A 17,237-nucleotide genomic window follows, 5' to 3' on the forward strand; every position below is an offset into this window, starting at 1 on the left:
AGAGAAATGATCACAATTTTTTTATGATAGCAATAAAAATAGAATTTGATCACCAAAAAATAAGAATTTTATCACTAAATATATGCAATTTTACCACTAACATATGATCGTCTCGAAATAAGAAATGATCTACAATTATACGAATTTGATTACAAAAAACGAGGGGTGACGCACTTCCATTTAATCCATTTAATCCATTTAATCCAAAAAAATTTTTTTACTTTTATCGAAATAATTAGGCTACCGACCTGAAAAATTTGTAAAGTAATTGCGAAAAATAGATTTGCACGATCACCAGCTCGTTTAAGTACTCGTGAGGTAAAGGAATTTTTTTTTTTGTTAAAAATGGTATTAAATTTATTTAATCCATTTAATCCATTTAATCCGCTTTACACCAAAAACTCCTAAAAGTGGATTTTTTCGCTTTTTAACATTGTAGTATGAGTTGTAGTACGTGGTTCGATCAAAATCAACAATTTTTAAGACTTTTACAGTATTTGGTAAAATGAACTTTTTTCCTATTTAATCCATTTAATCCAATTTTTATTCCATTTAATCCATTAAATCCATTAAATCCATTTAATCCATTTAATCCATTTAATACCATTTAATCCATTTAATCCATTTAATCTAGAAGTGAGTTACCCCTCGACAAAAAATAAAGAAATGATCGTGCAAAATAAAAAATTTGATTGCAAGAAATAAGGATATGCTATCTATTTTCTGTTTGATTATTAGACGATGCAAGAGAAAAAAAAATTAACACCTAAGTTACCAACACCGTTCCGGCGCCCGGCTCGCATTGCGGCCCTCCGCTTCGCTCCGGGGCAATGGGCCGGATCGCTCGGCGTGTTAAAACGCTTTTTATGTGTATTCGTTCGGACTTTTAGTGATCAAATTCTTTACTTTTAGTGATCACATTTGATTTAGCGGGTGGTAGGTACTACTTGTGATCACTTCTTATTTTAGGTTGATAGAATCTTATTTCGTAGTGTTATATTTGAAAAACTGGTTGTGATCACATTCTTATTTTCCTGCAATCATTTTTATTTTCAAGTCATCAATTCTTATTTTAGATTTATCGCTTTTATTTCTTCCCTTCATAAAAACTTGTCACATTTAATACATAATATATTTACTATATTAATGACTCCACGCAAATGACAGTAAAATTTGACAAAATGTTTTTTCTTGGAAACCATTGGGCGTAAGGTGGAATGATTTTTGACCACTTTTTGAGCTCTCAATTTTCTTATAAATTTTCAATTTTAAAAATTTTCAATCAACCTCAAATCATAAATAAAATATGACTCGTGCAGAATACTTCCCACCGTATGAGCTGTCTATGATTCTGTTTGATTGCTTTTTTGTTACGATAGTGCGATAGATGTTCTTCTCTTACACTTTTGCGTAAAAAAAGGAAGTTCCCCGGTACTTAATATACCTTCACATGGTGACATGGTAATCAATGAACTTAATTAGTTTTTGGTTCATCGTTAAAAATAATTCAGTTTACCAATATTTTCGGTAAATTGGTACCACTCTATAATGGTAAAGGGATTAGAAATATTTGTAAAAGGAGAAATTTATTGGTAGACCGAGCAAAAACAATCCCTCGATTTCCCATTCACAAAACCTTCAAACGTGAATAAAATGTCACGACTCGTGTGAATTACGGCCCTCGCTTCGCTCTGGCCGGAAACTTCACACTCGTAAAATTTTTACAATATTCTCTTTGATTCATTTAATTCCATGTATTTTAAAAAAATCTTCAAAAATTAGTTGAGATAATTCATCTTATATTGCCTGCAAAAATTTAACTTTTTTATTAAAATTTCTTACACTTTTATCAGAGTGTGCTAATTTGATAACTACCTACTTGATAAATGACAAAACAACTTGATAGTCAACTATCAAGTTGTTAGTCAACTATCAAACTATCACTGATAGTTGGGCATCGAATGATGAAATTATTCTTCCTACTAGTTTCATGCACGTCGAGTAAAACAAACTTATATGATTTACCCACACTACCAAACAAAATCAAATTTCATCAAAGTAATCTTTTCTAATTGAGGCTATGATCAACAGTATTAAATCTCGTTTTTCTCGGATAGCTTCCAGATCCTTAGTCCTACATAGCCCATCTTCGAACTTAGCCTCGGGATTTTAATTCCACGTATTCAAAAAAAATGAATCATCCAAATTGGTTGAGAATTACTCAAGTTATCGTGCCCTCAACGAAAAACTGTTACCCACATTTAACGTTTTTCATAGCATTTCATACATTTTCAATCACTCACAGTGAACCTTTTTGTTACCCACATTTTTCGGTATTTTCTGGTGTAAGGCCCTGACTTTCAGTCAAGGGAATAATTACATAGAAACAAATATTTTCACACAATCTGTTAATGCCAATCGATTCCAAGCACATTTTAAAACATTTTGGTCCAAAAAAATATGAAAAATCACTTAAAACAGCAAAGATATCTCAATTTTAGTTTCCATTTCCATACTAAATCACCAAATGAACAAACAAAGGAGAAAAAAAACACAATTTGACATAAGCTACACTAATTGCGCCACTGTACGTTACTCAATTCGAAAAAAAAATCACTCGGTGGAGTTTAGATTTTCAAATGAAACTGATCAATACTCTCTCTAGTAAACAAACTCTCAGCTCTCTGCGTAAAATTCACACCAAAATTTCTTTGTATTCTACAAAAACTATTCTACCAACGCACTGACGTCACTCAAATAGAGGACTGAACCGATCAAAGTTGGCTATTCTTTTTCAAACAATGGCTATCAAACATTTAAAAAAAATTGTCAACAGGTGTGTGTTTGGCCTTCTTATTGAGTGATGTCAAAGTCAGCTTTGGTGCTTGATAGTGCGTTGATTCTACATTTTGACTGAGTACGCTGTAATGTAAGTTCCAAAGGCTACTTGATTCTTTCATCACCTTATATTAATAAAAGTATTTTTGTTGCTAGAGAGGGTATTGAACTGATGCTGTACTTTGTAATCGGGGCTTTATTGAATTTCCCCTAATAGATTAAGGAATTTGTTTATGTATTGTCCGTTGACAAGTAATCGCCACAGGTTTCTGGTGGGTTTTGTTTTTTGTTTTTTATAAATTGCCACACGTTATTGACCATTTCAAGATATTTTATTTGGGAGGTTACGCTGATCGCTTGGTGAAAAAGGATTTCACCTAGCACAAATGAAAGGCCTTGGGGCTGCTAGGAACTTCGCGCCGCTTCATTCACAATAATTGACAAAATGACACATTTTGTATAAGGAAAATGTCACTTTGTGTGTTATTGTGAATGACGCGGCGTGAAATTCCTCAACACCTTTTTAACCAGAGCTTGACATTATTTTTGTCGTCGTTATGCGATAACAGATGAAGAGTATATCCGTAATTTCACGTCATTTTCATTAACGCTGAAAATCTCAGTCCCATAATTTCGTGCTGCATTGGAAGTAGTGATCGAAATGTATGGTGTTGAGAGGCTCAGAAGGTAGAGCGCTCGCTTAGCATGTGAGAGGTACGGGGATTGATGCCCCGTATCTGCAGTTTTTTTTTTAAATTTCGAAAATCATAAAAGTTCCTCATTCAAAGAAAATCAACGGAGAGCTGAACCTCTAAACTCATTTTATTGAGACAATTTCTCTATGTGATAGTAGTTGATTCAAAAATTAATTACTTTTGATTTGTGAACAATTTAATTTGGGCCGATCCAGGCGGTACTGCAATACCTGGCCAACCCGTGACAGAGGTGGAGCAAGCTCCAAGCACTTCGTCTGTATGCAAAAATGAGTTTAATATTCATATGTCCCCTAATAGGAGAACTATTAGATATTAAGCTAATAAGAACAGATACTACACTTTGATCTTAGCCGTGAGGCCGAGAAGCGATACCGGACCGTCACCGCCGTAGAGGGTTCATAAAAATGAGCCCGACAAAGTCTAGCGAGTTTTAACGAAAATGCAAAAAACATTTTGCACCGAAAAAATGTTTGCATTTTGTTTCTCGATGATTAGATGTTTTTATATTATATACTGACACTGACAAATATGGATAACATGTACCTATATAGTTATAGCATGTTGGATGGTATACAAGCAAATAGATTTCTTTTTTTGAAGTATAATCAACTTTGGAACTGAGATAGTTATTTGCCTTACGAATGCTAAAGGGCTATTTTTAGCGAATTAGAGAACGAGCCGACGACGAATTCGGAAAAAGTTGGAAAATACATTTTCTCAATTCCAATTGTAATTTTATAAATCGCTCATACAAATCGGCGAAAAACATGCCTAATACATTTTTGAATACCCAGGCACTTTTAAATCGATAGACAAATTATTTAGAAACGTGACGCATTCTGCGCAATAATATTTTAATATTAAAAGTGAATTTTACAAAAAACGAGCCATCAGAACAGTCGGAGCGTTTGCTGCGACTGAGCCCCGTACAAACCCGTATATCTATTGCGTACGTGACCCTAGTGCGTCTGTCACCCTACTTTGACCGTAAGCCTATTGCGCCGGTTAATGTAGTTAAAGTAAAATTATTATGGAATGTGTACATCTTACAAATTGCGCATAGCGCAATTACGAAGCCCCGTACGACGTTCCTTTCAAATGAAACAAAAATTTCAAATCGCCCTAAAATTTTATTTTTTTGAAGGGCCTAGTATCGGCCTCAGTCCGAGGACCCAAATTTAAAATTTTTTTCAACTACATTCTATTCGGCCTTTGATTACCTTCCAAATGAAACAAAAATTACGAAAAACGGATGAAATTTGCTCGAGTTATATGTAAAATACACATAGGGCCCTAGTAGTGGCCTTAGTCCAAGGACCCAAATTTAGTTTTTTTTCAACAACATTCTATTCGGCCTTTGATTACCTTCCAAATGAAACAAAAATTGCGAAAAACGAATGAAATTTACTCGAGTTCTATGTAAAATATACATAGGGCCCTAGTAGCATTTCACTTCTAAGGCCCTAACTCACGGTCCACTCACCTGATTTTAAAAAACTTTTTTTTCCTGGATTGATATTGACAATACCTATCATTTGCCGTGTCATTTACATTTCCATCGTTTATTTTGCCATAAATATCACCAAAAGACCTTAAATCACTTAGGTGGCCCTAACTCACGAAGGGCCGACCCGAATATGCTCATCTTCGAACTTAGCCTCACTATTTCGACTATCTTTCAGGGAAAAAAATTTTTTTTTTGAAATCGGATTTGATTTACTCAAGATATCGACGTGACAGACGGACAGACGGACAGACAAAATTTTTATTGCAGATTCGTCATCTATGAACATAGGCAAACACTTTGCCCTTACCGTCTGCTTCGAATTCCATCAATTACACACGGCATCGTAATCCTATAAGCCCCTTTGTACTTCGTACGGGGCTAAAAAATGCGAAAGTGGTCTTCGTTCTTTCTAATTTTCTGTATTTAAAAAAAAATTCAGGAAGACTTTCCTCAACATCCGACCCATCCGACCTGTTGTGACTCAAACATTTTTTGGGACAAATTTTTGTTGTTTTGAAAAATACCTCAACATCCTGAAATACTATAACTGGGAAGATGTGAAGTGATGGAATTGTAGGAACCAAGCCCACTGCCACCTCAATAAATAATCCAAAAACTACAGAGAGAAACGCAAAAAAAAATCTGAATAATCCTTCAAAATCCTGAAGTTTTAGAACTGGGAAGATGGTAGATCATGCGGAGCGATGGAATTGTAGGAACCAATCCACTACCACCTCAATAACCCCAAAAATCCGAGAATTCTTCAGTTGGTAGCGGTGTCAGAGGAAACCATTATTCGCCATTCTTCCTCATTTGACTTCACGGCATCATGAGCTAGGAACCCACTTCCATTGGTAATGTTGCTCCGCTCCACGAACTCCATAATCGCTCCTGCTAGGCCTGTACAACACATAAGTGGGAACAAAGAATATTTTTTAAAGGGAAACAATCAGCACATTACGCCCAATAAGATCTGTGGCTGCGCGTCTGTTGAATGAAACGAATATGCTTAATGAACGTTCAAAATCAGGCTTATATTTTCTCCGATACATAGACATTTCTATGCAATTGTTCATAGAATAACTAAGGTTGCACCTGTTCGGAAGCATACCAACAAAAGATCAAAACTTTTCAACTTAAATCTAGCATCTCCACGCTCTACACATTTACTACAAAAATATCATTTTCACTAGAGAGCAAACTATTTAGTCTTTTCATAACATCCTGCTACTCTTCCTAAGTCATACGTTCAACCGATCAGAACACCTAGAACGTACTGTACAACACGATTATCACTCAATATGCCCATGTGATCAACACCCGGCAGCTGTAGTGTCGATATATTTTTGCCCAGTTGTGCTTTCATTCCAATCCACTGGGTACAAGCCTGCAAAGATCGTGCATTTACAGTTCCGTCACCATCGCCATTGATCAACGTTGGCGATCCATCGAGATCACCCGATTTAGTGTAGTGAAGCCTAAACAAATGAACAAACGAAAAAATTGAAAGATACTCCGGCCGGTGGCGTTTTTGAGTGGTTTACTTTTCAACCGTGGGAACATCGGAACCATACAGACAGTGGATTTCTACACCAGGCGGCGTAAAATCGGTGTACTTTACGGTGTCCTTTCTCATTTCCCAACCATTCGGGTACTTCAGATCTCTGTAAAGTTGAAACAAAATTCACTGTGGCGTGTTGTTTCGGAAAGCAATCCGGTCTGAACTCACATAAAGAAGTCTTCCAGTTGAGCTAATGTGTAAGCTCTAGTCTGTGTCTGGACCAACACTTCATCCGGTTTCCAGAACAATGATGAAGGTAGTAGCCACGACAACGACGGACTAGTAATCTGTTCAGCGCGCAAGACAGATCCGCGTAGTGCATACGACCCTAAATCGTCACCTAAATTGGATGGAATGAAAAATTATAAAAACATTTCGATATCACGGCGTTTGTAAGCTTAGTCATATCGAACCTATGGCGAACACTTTAACTGCTTTCACACTGCCTGCCCATGCACCTGCTAACGATATCACTTGGGAAATGTATTTACTCTTCCACGACTTATCTTGTTGCTGGAGGAACACTAACGTCATTGGCGCTCCCATGCTGTGAACGATGAATGTTATAGGAACTTTATCGTTAGCTTCGAACGTTTCTTCCACGAGCGCTTTCAAGTCCAAGAACCACTGCTTGTTTTCATCTAAAAGAGGCAAGAATCAGTGTGAGCATTCCAATATCACGGATCGAAAAGAACAGTTCAGGGTGCCGCGTCAACAAAGTACGGACGACAATTAAACGCAATCAAATCACACACTTACTCGGTCCTTTCCTGCAATGTAAAACAAACAGATTCTGAATATTCTGATTCCCATCCACTGAACACACACACAAATCAAATCACCTGAAATCGTACGGTGCGCCACGAATCGATACGTTCCGCACATAACCATTCGCCACCAACGCATTTCCAATGTCTTTGAAATACGATCCCGATCCGGCGTGTGTCGGATCGATCCATTCGACTGATTCCGGGTTGCCCCATCCGGGAATGCGTGTTTCCACTCCCGGCGAATTGTGTGTCGTCCGTGTTTCGTTGTCGTAGATCAAGAGAATGTTGTCGATCCAACAGTCGATTACGAGCGGAACGAGCAGTTCGAGATTCAGCCAAATGTTGAACCAATCGGATGTCTTCTGGCAGATGTAATGTACCACTGATGGTTTGTTCAGTCTGGCATCCATTTGACTGCCTCCATCGCCAGGAACTGGAAGATATTTCGAAAATTAGTAAGAGAGTGATATTGACTGCTGGTATCATTAGCACAAGTGACTTGTCTAGATAACAGAGCCTGTAATCGTGAAAACGTTTTCACACAATTACACGCTCTGCTAGATATTCAAAATCTTCTTCGATAATCACTCAGAAATCTTAGTGACGGTTGGTACTGGAATGTACGGTCATTGGAAACTGTGAACTCGAATGAAACAGTACCCAACAAAAATCTCTTCGAGAAAAGTGTGACGCAGTCTTTGAAATACAATTTCTAAAATGAATGATATCGCTAGAGTTGACGCTTTCAGCTTCGTTAGGCAAAAATTAAGTTTTACACCCAATTTTAGTTCAAACAAGCTGGCTTAGGTTTTCTCATCATCTGCCAAATAATTTTTACAAAAAAAAATTTAAACTGGAAACAACCAAAATTTTACCAAAAAAATCTGCGTCGCATGTGGCAGATAAATTTTCTTGCTGGTCTGTTCCTGAACATTTGCCACTTTGCGACGCAGATTTTTTTGGTAAAATTTTGGTTGTTTCCAGTCAAATTTTTTTTGGTAAAAATTATTTGGCAGATGATGAGAAAAGCCAGCTTGTTTGAACTCAAATTGGGTGTAAAATTTAATTTTTGCGTAACGAAGCTGAAAGCGTCAACTTTAGCGATATCATTCATTTTAGAAATTGTACCTCAAAGACTGTGTCACACTTTTCTCGAAGAGATTTTTGTTGGGATATCGGTCGTTTTAGAAGTGTATTCAACACTGCTTTTTATAACAGTTTACAGTTTTAATTCAAAAATTTTACGAAAATCGAAAATTTGACGAAACTCGAAAATTTGACGAAATTTGACGAAATTCAAAAATTTGACGAAATTTGACGAAATTCAAAAATTTGACGAAATTTGACGAAATTCGAAAATTTAACGAAATTCGAAAATTTAACGAAATTTGAAAATTTGACGAAATTCAAAAATTTGTCGAAATTTGAAAATTTGACGAAATTTGACGAAATTCGAAAATTTGACGAAAATCGAAAATTTGACGAAATTCCAAAATCTGACGAAATTCAGAAAATTTGACGAAAATCGAAAATTTGACGAAAGTAATTCACTATCTGCCACCATTCAAGAAATATCTCCAAAACCCCAATTGACCCACCCATTTCCAACTTTCGACATTTTTCACATATGCCCCTCTGTTCTACTCGTAAAACTCTGAGACTTTGCCGAAGAAAGTGATTCTCTATCTCTCATAACCCAAAAAAATATTAGTCCTTTCATCCTACGCTCGAGTAGCTCAAAATTTGGTCACTCTAATCACTCTAGCTCACACGAATCTGCCCCGATTTTTTTAATTATTTTAATTATTTGTTCGAAACGTGTTACGAATACCTTTCATTTGATGGGTCGCACGCCTCTGTAGGTTTCAATACAGCTAAGCTACAGCCGAAAACGCGTTCCCGACCCTCGAAAACCACACTCAGAAACCACTTCGAGGCCAATAAAACAAAATTCTTGTTTTTCCTGGGGTAATGGCGTATCACATTTTCATTTTTATGCCCACCCTGAGGTTCCTGCAAAATTTCATGGAGATTGGCTGACTAGTTTCCGAGATCGACCGTCGATAGATAGACAGATAGAAACATACAGAGTAAGTTGAAAGATTTTGATTGTTTGGAAAACGTTAATTTGGTGCATTTTCTATGAAAAGTGACCAATTTCAAAACGATGTATCTCCGGCAATTTTAAAGTTACATAGTCGAGTGATAGCTCGTTTTGCTCGTATTTGAAGCGCGAATAAGATAAAATAGGATTTGTGGTGATACAGGCTAAAGGAAAGAAAGTGAAATGTTCGGCTATATATAAATGCCGCGTCTCAAAAAAATTTCTTCGTTCTTTTTTTGGAAGTTAGACTGCGTCAAGTCCTCCGCTATCGCTCCGGACATGATTCAGGCTGTGTGGTCATCAGGACAACAAGAAAAACTACCATACGATATACCGAGCAAATTTTCCGTGTACCGAAGGAATTAGCAACTGAAAGAATTTAGGGCTCTCGGTCTATCAATCGTTTACAGTCGGCGATGATTTGATAATTTTTGCTTTTAGCACTGGCTGGGTAACACAGGTTTCGTTGCCAAATGGTCTCCTAACCCATTGTCAGTACAAGATCGGAGGTCGAATTTTTGTCTTCCTTCGATATTGTACTGACGATATAGGTAAAAGAGACCTATGGAATGGTTATTTGAGCTCACGGCACCCTAGACACCTGCTGCACCAACAAATGTTTCGTTCACATTACTATTTAAATTTGTGTGTGAAGCGGCTGCAGTGAAACCACAGGCATCTTCGGGACCAACGAAGGTGTAGTTCGTACTCAGGGATCGAAACCTATCCAACACATTATGCCACCATTTGTGCACATTCCAAAAGTGTCTAATTCTTGCCTAGTGAAACCTGCGAGGAAAGTGGTCGAAAATACTCTGATCGAAAACCGACTCGATTTAATATAGCTCAGAGTGACGATATATGTTTGTCGCCTGTGAAAGGCTAACAATATTACCTTCCAACGTCATTACTTCGTTAGAGCACACTCAACTCATAACAAATTCGAGATAAACTCAGTGAACTTTCATCTCCATCGGCCGATGTTTCAAGTATTTTGTTTATGTGAATTTTTCCGAGATAAATATTATTTTGGGAGGCCGAGCAGGCCAATAGGCTGAATAATTCATAGGCAAATCGTTGTTTCAAACAACGACTACGTTTGGTTTAGATTGAATGACGTAGCTTTACGTTCAGTATTACAAGCGATTATTGCGCACGAAAATACAAACCTTCGTCTAATAGGTCACTTTTTGTAAACAAGGGCACTTGCTCCAATTTAACATATTACAATCTGTATAGTAAGTAGCTTCTGACGAAATTGTTATTTTACTCACCGAAGATGACGGGCGATAAGGGTTTTGCACTTTTTTCAAATAACCAATTGCAATCACATCTATTTAGCAGAATGAACACAACAACACAAAATACGATTTTGTTCCAATTCATGCTAAAAACTCAACGTTCGTTATAATATCGATTATAAATTGGATTTCAAACAATCAAGGTCGACGCGTATCGAGCGACTTCTTTTCTTTTCAATCAAAATCTACCAAAACACTTGAATGAAAGTGTCCTGTTCTTGTAACTTTGTCAATAGATGCTGTACACACGATGCGAAAAACGCGACTGGAGTCAAATTTTGAATGAGTTTTAGACTGTGTCGTCAATGATAACACATTTTTAACAGGATGATTAGAGGCTGAGTAATGTGAGCAATTTACAAAACAATAAATAAACAAAAGGTCATGTCACTTTGTTAACAGTGTGTTTGATCCCAGCAAGCATTCGAAGTGTGTGTTTTAGTCACCGGTCAGGAAATGACAAAACAGTTTGAATAAAAGCGGCATGATGAATCAGCGAAGGTGTTGCCTTTATAATATTATTTACTTGTATGTTCTTGGCTAGCATTTTATTTTGCTTGATTTTGAAATGATGTTTAGCCCCGTGTAACAAAAAGTACTCCGTGTGAGAGACAAAATTGAATTTTTTCAATTTTTTCTTTGTTTATTTGACAGTTTGCTCTCTCACGGCTCTCTCACGTAGTACTTTTTGTTGAGTGGAGTGGATACTTAACTAGTAGGGATTCTTAACAAAACTTACCGACCGGTCCCCTTTTACAACGTACTTTTTTATGTGTGCCCTGAAAGGAAAGGTATCAGTCCCTAGAAGCGAAAAGTACCTTCAAACGAGCCATCAGAACAGACGGAGCGTTTGCTGCGACTGAGCCCCGTACAAACCCGTATATCTATTGCGTACGTGACCCTAGTGCGTCTGTCACCCTACTTTGACCGTAAGCCTATTGCGTCGGTTAATGTAATTAAAGTAAAATTATTATGGAATGTGTACATCTTAGAAATTGCGCATAGCGCAATTACGAAGCCCCGTACGACGTTCCTTTCAAATAAAACAAAAATTGCAAAAAGCCCTAAAATTTTAATTTATTGAGTATAAATACACATATGGCCTAGTTCCGAGGATCCAAATTTTTTTTCAACTACATTCTATTCGGCCTTTGATTACCTTCCAAATGGAACAAAAATTACGAAAAACGGATGAAATTTGCTCGAGTTATATGTAAAATACACATAGGGCCCTAGTAGCGGCCTTAGTCCGAGGACCCAAATTTAATTTTTTTTCCAACAACATTCTATTCGGTGTTCGATTATCTTTCAAATGAAACAAAAATTACGAAAAACGGATGAAATTTACTCGAGTTGTATGTAAAATACGCATAGGGCCCTAGTAACGGCCTTAGTCCAAGGACCCAAATTTATTTTTTTTTTCAACAACATTCTATTCGGTGTTCGATTATCTTCCAAATGAAACAAAAATTACGAAAAACGGATGAAATTTACTCGAGTTGTATGTAAAATACGCATAGGGCCCTAGTAGCTTTTCACTTCTAAGGCCCTAACTCACGGTCCACTCACCCGATTTTAAAAAACTTTTTTTTTCTGGATTGGTATTGACAATACCTATCATTTTCCGTGTCATTTGGTGTCCCTCTTCCACGTCCTCTTCCTCTAGAAAGCGCTACAGCTTTTCCGCGACCAGTTCCTACTGCAAAGTTTGTCTCATTGGAGACGTCAGGCACTTTAATTTGTGTCCCTCTTCCACGTCCTCTTCCTAATACAGCGCTTGGTATGTTCGAAACAACAGGAACTGGTCCTCTATCAGATTTTTTCACTGAATCATTATTTTTATCCGGTTTCACACGTTATTTTTTATTTTTTTCCGGAACTCATGTCGTTTCTTTATGTTTTTATTTTATATACACAAAACTTTTGACAGCTTAGGTTAGGATTTTTTTTTCACACATACAACACAAGAGCTCGTTCAGGAACGAAAAATTCTTCACTCAGTGAACATTTGACGATTCGTTCAATGCTTCGACCAATGTTCACTACAGCAATGTGACATTAACCGTTCAGATACGGTTTTGAAAGTTAATGAGTGAAAATGCCCGGTTTTGTTTAAAGTGAAAGATTTACTGTTTGTTGGACAACGTTGTTTACCATTTCATTTCGTTTTTCGATTTAAGTTTTTATTGTGCCATGAACGAAGTTTAATAATTGAGCAGAAAATAGATCGAACATCGAGTTTTACCACGGCGGAGTAAAATAAACCAGGCGGGAGCGGTTCATTATTGAAACGTCAAATGAGGGACCTAATAATGCTTAGTTTCCTCTTACCAAAAAAGTACTCCGTGTGAGAGACAAAATTGAATTTTTTCAATTTTTCTTTGTTTATTTGACAGTTTGCTCTCTCAGGGCGCTCTAACGGCTCTCTCACGGCGTACTTTTTTTAAGTGGAATGGGCACTTAAACTGGATGGTTTACTTTTACTCTGCCGTGGTTTTACATACTTCTCTTCAGAAACGCAGATTGCATTACTGGCGGCAGTAGAATTGCACTTTTACATGTGCATCATCAACACCCAAAGGGTGTTGAGGAATCTCGCGCCGCGTCATTCACAATAACCCACAAAGTGACACTTTCCTTATACAAAATGTGTCATTTTGTCAATTATTGTGAATGACGCGGCGCGAAATTCCTAGCAGCCACCCAAAGACTTTATTTAATGCACATTCGCCAGAGACAAATTAATGCAATAGAAGAAACGCGACAGGCGAAAGGCACATGTGCAACATCTTGAAGAGCAACGGTCCTCAGACGATGGTTCATCATCATGTTTATCATCGCCGGACGGCGAAAAAAGACGAGCTGACATTGTTGCTCGTATTTACAGCAGACCTAATCTGAAATAAGTTTTAATTGAACGCGCTGAAGATTCAGCGATGGTTTATTTTTGTTTGTTCAAAGAATTCAATGTTTTCCAAACATCTATTTGTCGGGACTGGAAGGAATTTTTAGAAAATTAAAAAGAAATCGTTGCTAAAATGTTTGTTTAATTTTGGTCATGGATTAGCATTTTCGTTGTACAGAAGAAATGTATTCTGTCATTTACAGTCGGACAAATGTTAGTTTAGGGGCCATCCATAGAGTAGATAGAGTACGTACGCGATTAGGGCCGTCTAAAATCTGATATTTTTCCATGCAAAATTGAGTACAAAAATTGGGGGAGGGAAAGGTAAACTTGAACCTCTAAGGAAATTGCAGTGGATAGAAACAGGTTGAAAAATAAGAGAATACGAAGAATTTTCGTTACAGCAGGAGTATGTACCCTAGTCCTTCAATGACATTTTGCACACCCGTTCCAATTTTTCTGTTTAAAATTCTGATGAAGTTCTGATACATACCTTCCTATTCGAGTATTTACTCCATTTCTGTTGCATGGAAGCGAGTTACTATTGAAAACATTATTTTTTTTTAAATATCATTTTTATTTTATTTATTACGAACGGTGTGTGCTCACAGCTGTTTTTGCACTTTTATTTTTTTGTCATCGCATCGGCGATTTTAAACATAACTTCTTTGAACACAGACAAAGACTCTCTCTGTATATCTATAATTTCTTTGTTATATCGCTTCTGACGCTTTTCGCTCTCCTCTCGAGCTTCTTTCTTTGATTTCGATTTAGATGAAGAACTATCGTTGGCAGCAGAGGTGTCGTTACCTTGTTCATGATCCTAATCAATGCCTTGGCCAGAAAAAAACATCTGAACATTTCCGAATTCGGAAGACGGATCCAGCGAACGCACTGGCAAAGAACGTCGATTCGACGGTGACATTGTTTTCGATTTAGATGCTGGACTCGATCGGATTTTCGATGAGTTTTCTGACTCATTCGATGGTGAAATCGTTTTCGAGTTAACCGTTGAAGAGGACCAGTTCGGTGATTGTGTCAGGCGTGTACTTGAAGATACTAAGTGCTTTGGCGCCACATTAGGTTTTTGCCTGTATTTCATCAATCTCGTCAAAGTATTCAAAACAATAGAATGCCCCACCAGTGTTGACGTTGAATCATTGTCGCGTTTTTTGATGTATTTTCCTCAGATGTACTTCCACCGGTTCTCACACTGTGTGCCATCGAACATAAAACCTGCCTCGCGGAACTCCTGTGCAATCCTATCCCAAATCTAGACAAAAAGAATGAAATGTCATAATGATGTTCCTGCAACGAAAACAATATATGAAATTAAACGTTACCTCGGTGTTCTTGTGCATGGAATCCGCAAACAACCCATAGTTGTCCTTGTATTTGTTGATCAGGGTAATGGTTATGTCATATGTCCAGTAAGCTTTGGAGTTGCTCGATTTTGTGATGTCGATAGCATCCATTTCTTGATCCAATACTTGTGTAGCCTAGCCACGTCTATGTCATCAATTGCATCCGCATCAACGGTCCCATCTACACCGTTGACTCTTGCATCCTGTGCTACTGTTTCGCTCTCATTATTCATCATAAAACAGTCTTGAGCATCCAAACTAAGCCGAGGAATTATTTCGAGTTCTGCCTCAACGTAGAAACTGATCTCAGCTAATAAAAAATTGAGGTTAGATATCTCCGAGAAAAAATAGCTGAGAATTGTTTTTGGAGAATAATATCTGGCAAAATCAACATAATACTTCCACACACAATTGTAGACCAAAACTTGACCCTTATTGTTGTAAATGGGGGATTCATTTCGATCTACCACGAGATAATTGCACTCCATTGTCCGGTTTTCTTTCTTGATGCGTTAGCAAATTTGGCTCAAAGATATGCACATCGAAATAAAAACTAAATAAAATGAGAATCGAACAACCCATTACAAAAAAAAGGAAAATTATTTAATTCCGTAATCACAATCACGATAAAAACAACCACTTTATCGTACATTTAAAGGAACACACACGAAAGTATAAACAAAAACAGGTACATTTCGACCGTACATTCAAATTTAAATAACATTACATGACGTTTGGTGAAGGCTTCACGACCCAAATACATCGTGAGAAATCTAACCTCACAGTTAAACCTGTCATCGTTAACTGAACGAAACTCTGTGAAGAAAAAATCGTTCCTGAACGAGTTCCAACGACTGGGAAAAAAACTGAAAGAATTTAAAAGCGGCAAAAATTTGAATTTTTTTCGCTACAGTTTTAATTTAATTAAAATTCGAAATTTAACTTTTACAACTTTCTAATATTGAACTGGGTCACTACTAAATATGCGTTATTCGATAAAAATACCATGGCCTCCATAAGCCAACTCTATTAACCAAATTCTTCCTATTCAAAAAATCGGATGTCCTTCGGAAAAAGAACAGTAGATATTTTTCCGAAGGAAATCCGATTTTTAGAATAGGAAGAATTTGGTTATAGTTTGTTTTTTCACTTTTTTTGTGAGAAGTAAAAGTACGTATTTGCTTAATTTTTTTTCGTAGTTGTTCCTCGGGCGTATACATAATTGTAATGTTAAGTTTCCGGAGGGGCATGCATTAAACTATATACATTGGGTGCTGCTTGGTAGTTCATTACATTCGGATCAATTTGTGATACGAGCGGAACTCACAAGTGTGTGTTTAAGCGCCAAGGTTTGAAAACTGTTATTTTGACAAGGGTAGAGTTTACAGTCAATAAATGGTCACTCAAGATGTAATTTGTGCTTCACAAGAGGTCACACAATATGGAAATGTGTGTAAAATAACGTTTTTTATATGTAAACGAACGCTGCGCAACGGTATTTTTTTGGCATATCTTTTAGCATATCTTTTCAAAAAAAAATTTTGTTTCCAAAAAATATTTTTGTTTTCAAAAAAAGTTTTGTAAGTATATAAAGAATTTTGGTTTTCAAAAAAAAGTATATAAGGAGTTTGGTTGAAGAAAAAGTAACAAAACGAAAGTTTTGCTTTTTCTACATATGAGAAAATATGGTAATAATTGATTGCAAAGAGAAATAATTTAGAAAGGCATCGAATTAAAGTGATACACTGAAAAATGATTTTGATATCCTAAAAAAAGGTTTTCGATGTTTTGAAAAAAGATTTTTGATATCCTGTCAGCATGATACACTAAAAAATAATAAATTTTGATATCTTAAATAAATAATAAAGATGTCAAATCTTTAAAAATTTGATCTCTCGAAATTGATATCCCCAAAAATGATTATGATTCACCGAAATTTGAAATTGATACCCAAAAAAGGAATTCTGATATCCAAAAAAAAAGAATTGATGACCCGAAAAAATAATTCTGATATCACCAAAAGCAAATTTTGATATACCAAAAAAAGAAAGTTATTTCATAGAAAAGGAAATTTTATTTCCAATAAATAGAAATTGATAACTCAGAAAAATGAATTTTCTCGAGATTTCTTATAAATGGAGATAAATAATTAACAAAGCGAGATAATTTTA

At 36.5% G+C, this 17,237-nt stretch overlaps 1 protein-coding gene, 1 long non-coding RNA gene and 1 other non-coding gene across 3 annotated transcripts; all 3 read right to left on the reverse strand.

Annotated features, from left to right (window-relative positions):
* Window positions 1–3,729: 3,729 nt before the first annotated feature.
* Window positions 3,730–3,924, reverse strand: LOC119082783. Its single transcript, XR_005088714.1, has one exon. It is a non-coding gene; the product is annotated as a U2 spliceosomal RNA (small nuclear RNA).
* Window positions 3,925–6,070: 2,146 nt separating this feature from the next.
* On the reverse strand, window positions 6,071–11,160 carry LOC119082709 (phospholipase A2 group XV-like). The gene is made up of 7 exons (XM_037192286.1): window positions 10,771–11,160; window positions 7,465–7,825; window positions 7,382–7,392; window positions 7,036–7,263; window positions 6,791–6,962; window positions 6,606–6,725; window positions 6,071–6,539 (listed from the first exon to the last, which is right to left on the reverse strand). Exons 1-7 carry the CDS (start codon window positions 10,880–10,882, stop codon window positions 6,311–6,313), a joined length of 1,233 nt encoding a protein of 410 aa, XP_037048181.1. The 5' UTR covers window positions 10,883–11,160; the 3' UTR covers window positions 6,071–6,310.
* Window positions 11,161–14,330: 3,170 nt separating this feature from the next.
* Window positions 14,331–15,887, reverse strand: LOC119082712. Its single transcript, XR_005088695.1, has 2 exons — window positions 15,046–15,887; window positions 14,331–14,975 (listed from the first exon to the last, which is right to left on the reverse strand). It is a non-coding gene; the product is annotated as an uncharacterized LOC119082712 (long non-coding RNA).
* Between the last annotated feature and the right edge of the window lie 1,350 nt (window positions 15,888–17,237).

This window comes from Bradysia coprophila, unplaced genomic scaffold (assembly GCF_014529535.1).
Source record: "Bradysia coprophila strain Holo2 unplaced genomic scaffold, BU_Bcop_v1 contig_476, whole genome shotgun sequence".
Lineage (NCBI taxonomy): Eukaryota > Metazoa > Arthropoda > Insecta > Diptera > Sciaridae > Bradysia > Bradysia coprophila.

Bases quoted from the DNA above. Each gene is read 5' to 3' on its own strand.
- LOC119082709 (XM_037192286.1), bottom strand. From the start codon at position 10,882: ATGAATTGGAACAAAATCGTATTTTGTGTTGTTGTGTTCATTCTGCTA. The intron at 7,826-10,770 runs GTGAGTAAAATA...AATATCTTCCAG, and splicing joins CTTATCGCCCGTCATCTTCG to TTCCTGGCGATGGAGGCAGT. The intron at 6,540-6,605 runs GTAAACCACTCA...TCATTTGTTTAG, and splicing joins GATGTTCCCACGGTTGAAAA to GCTTCACTACACTAAATCGG.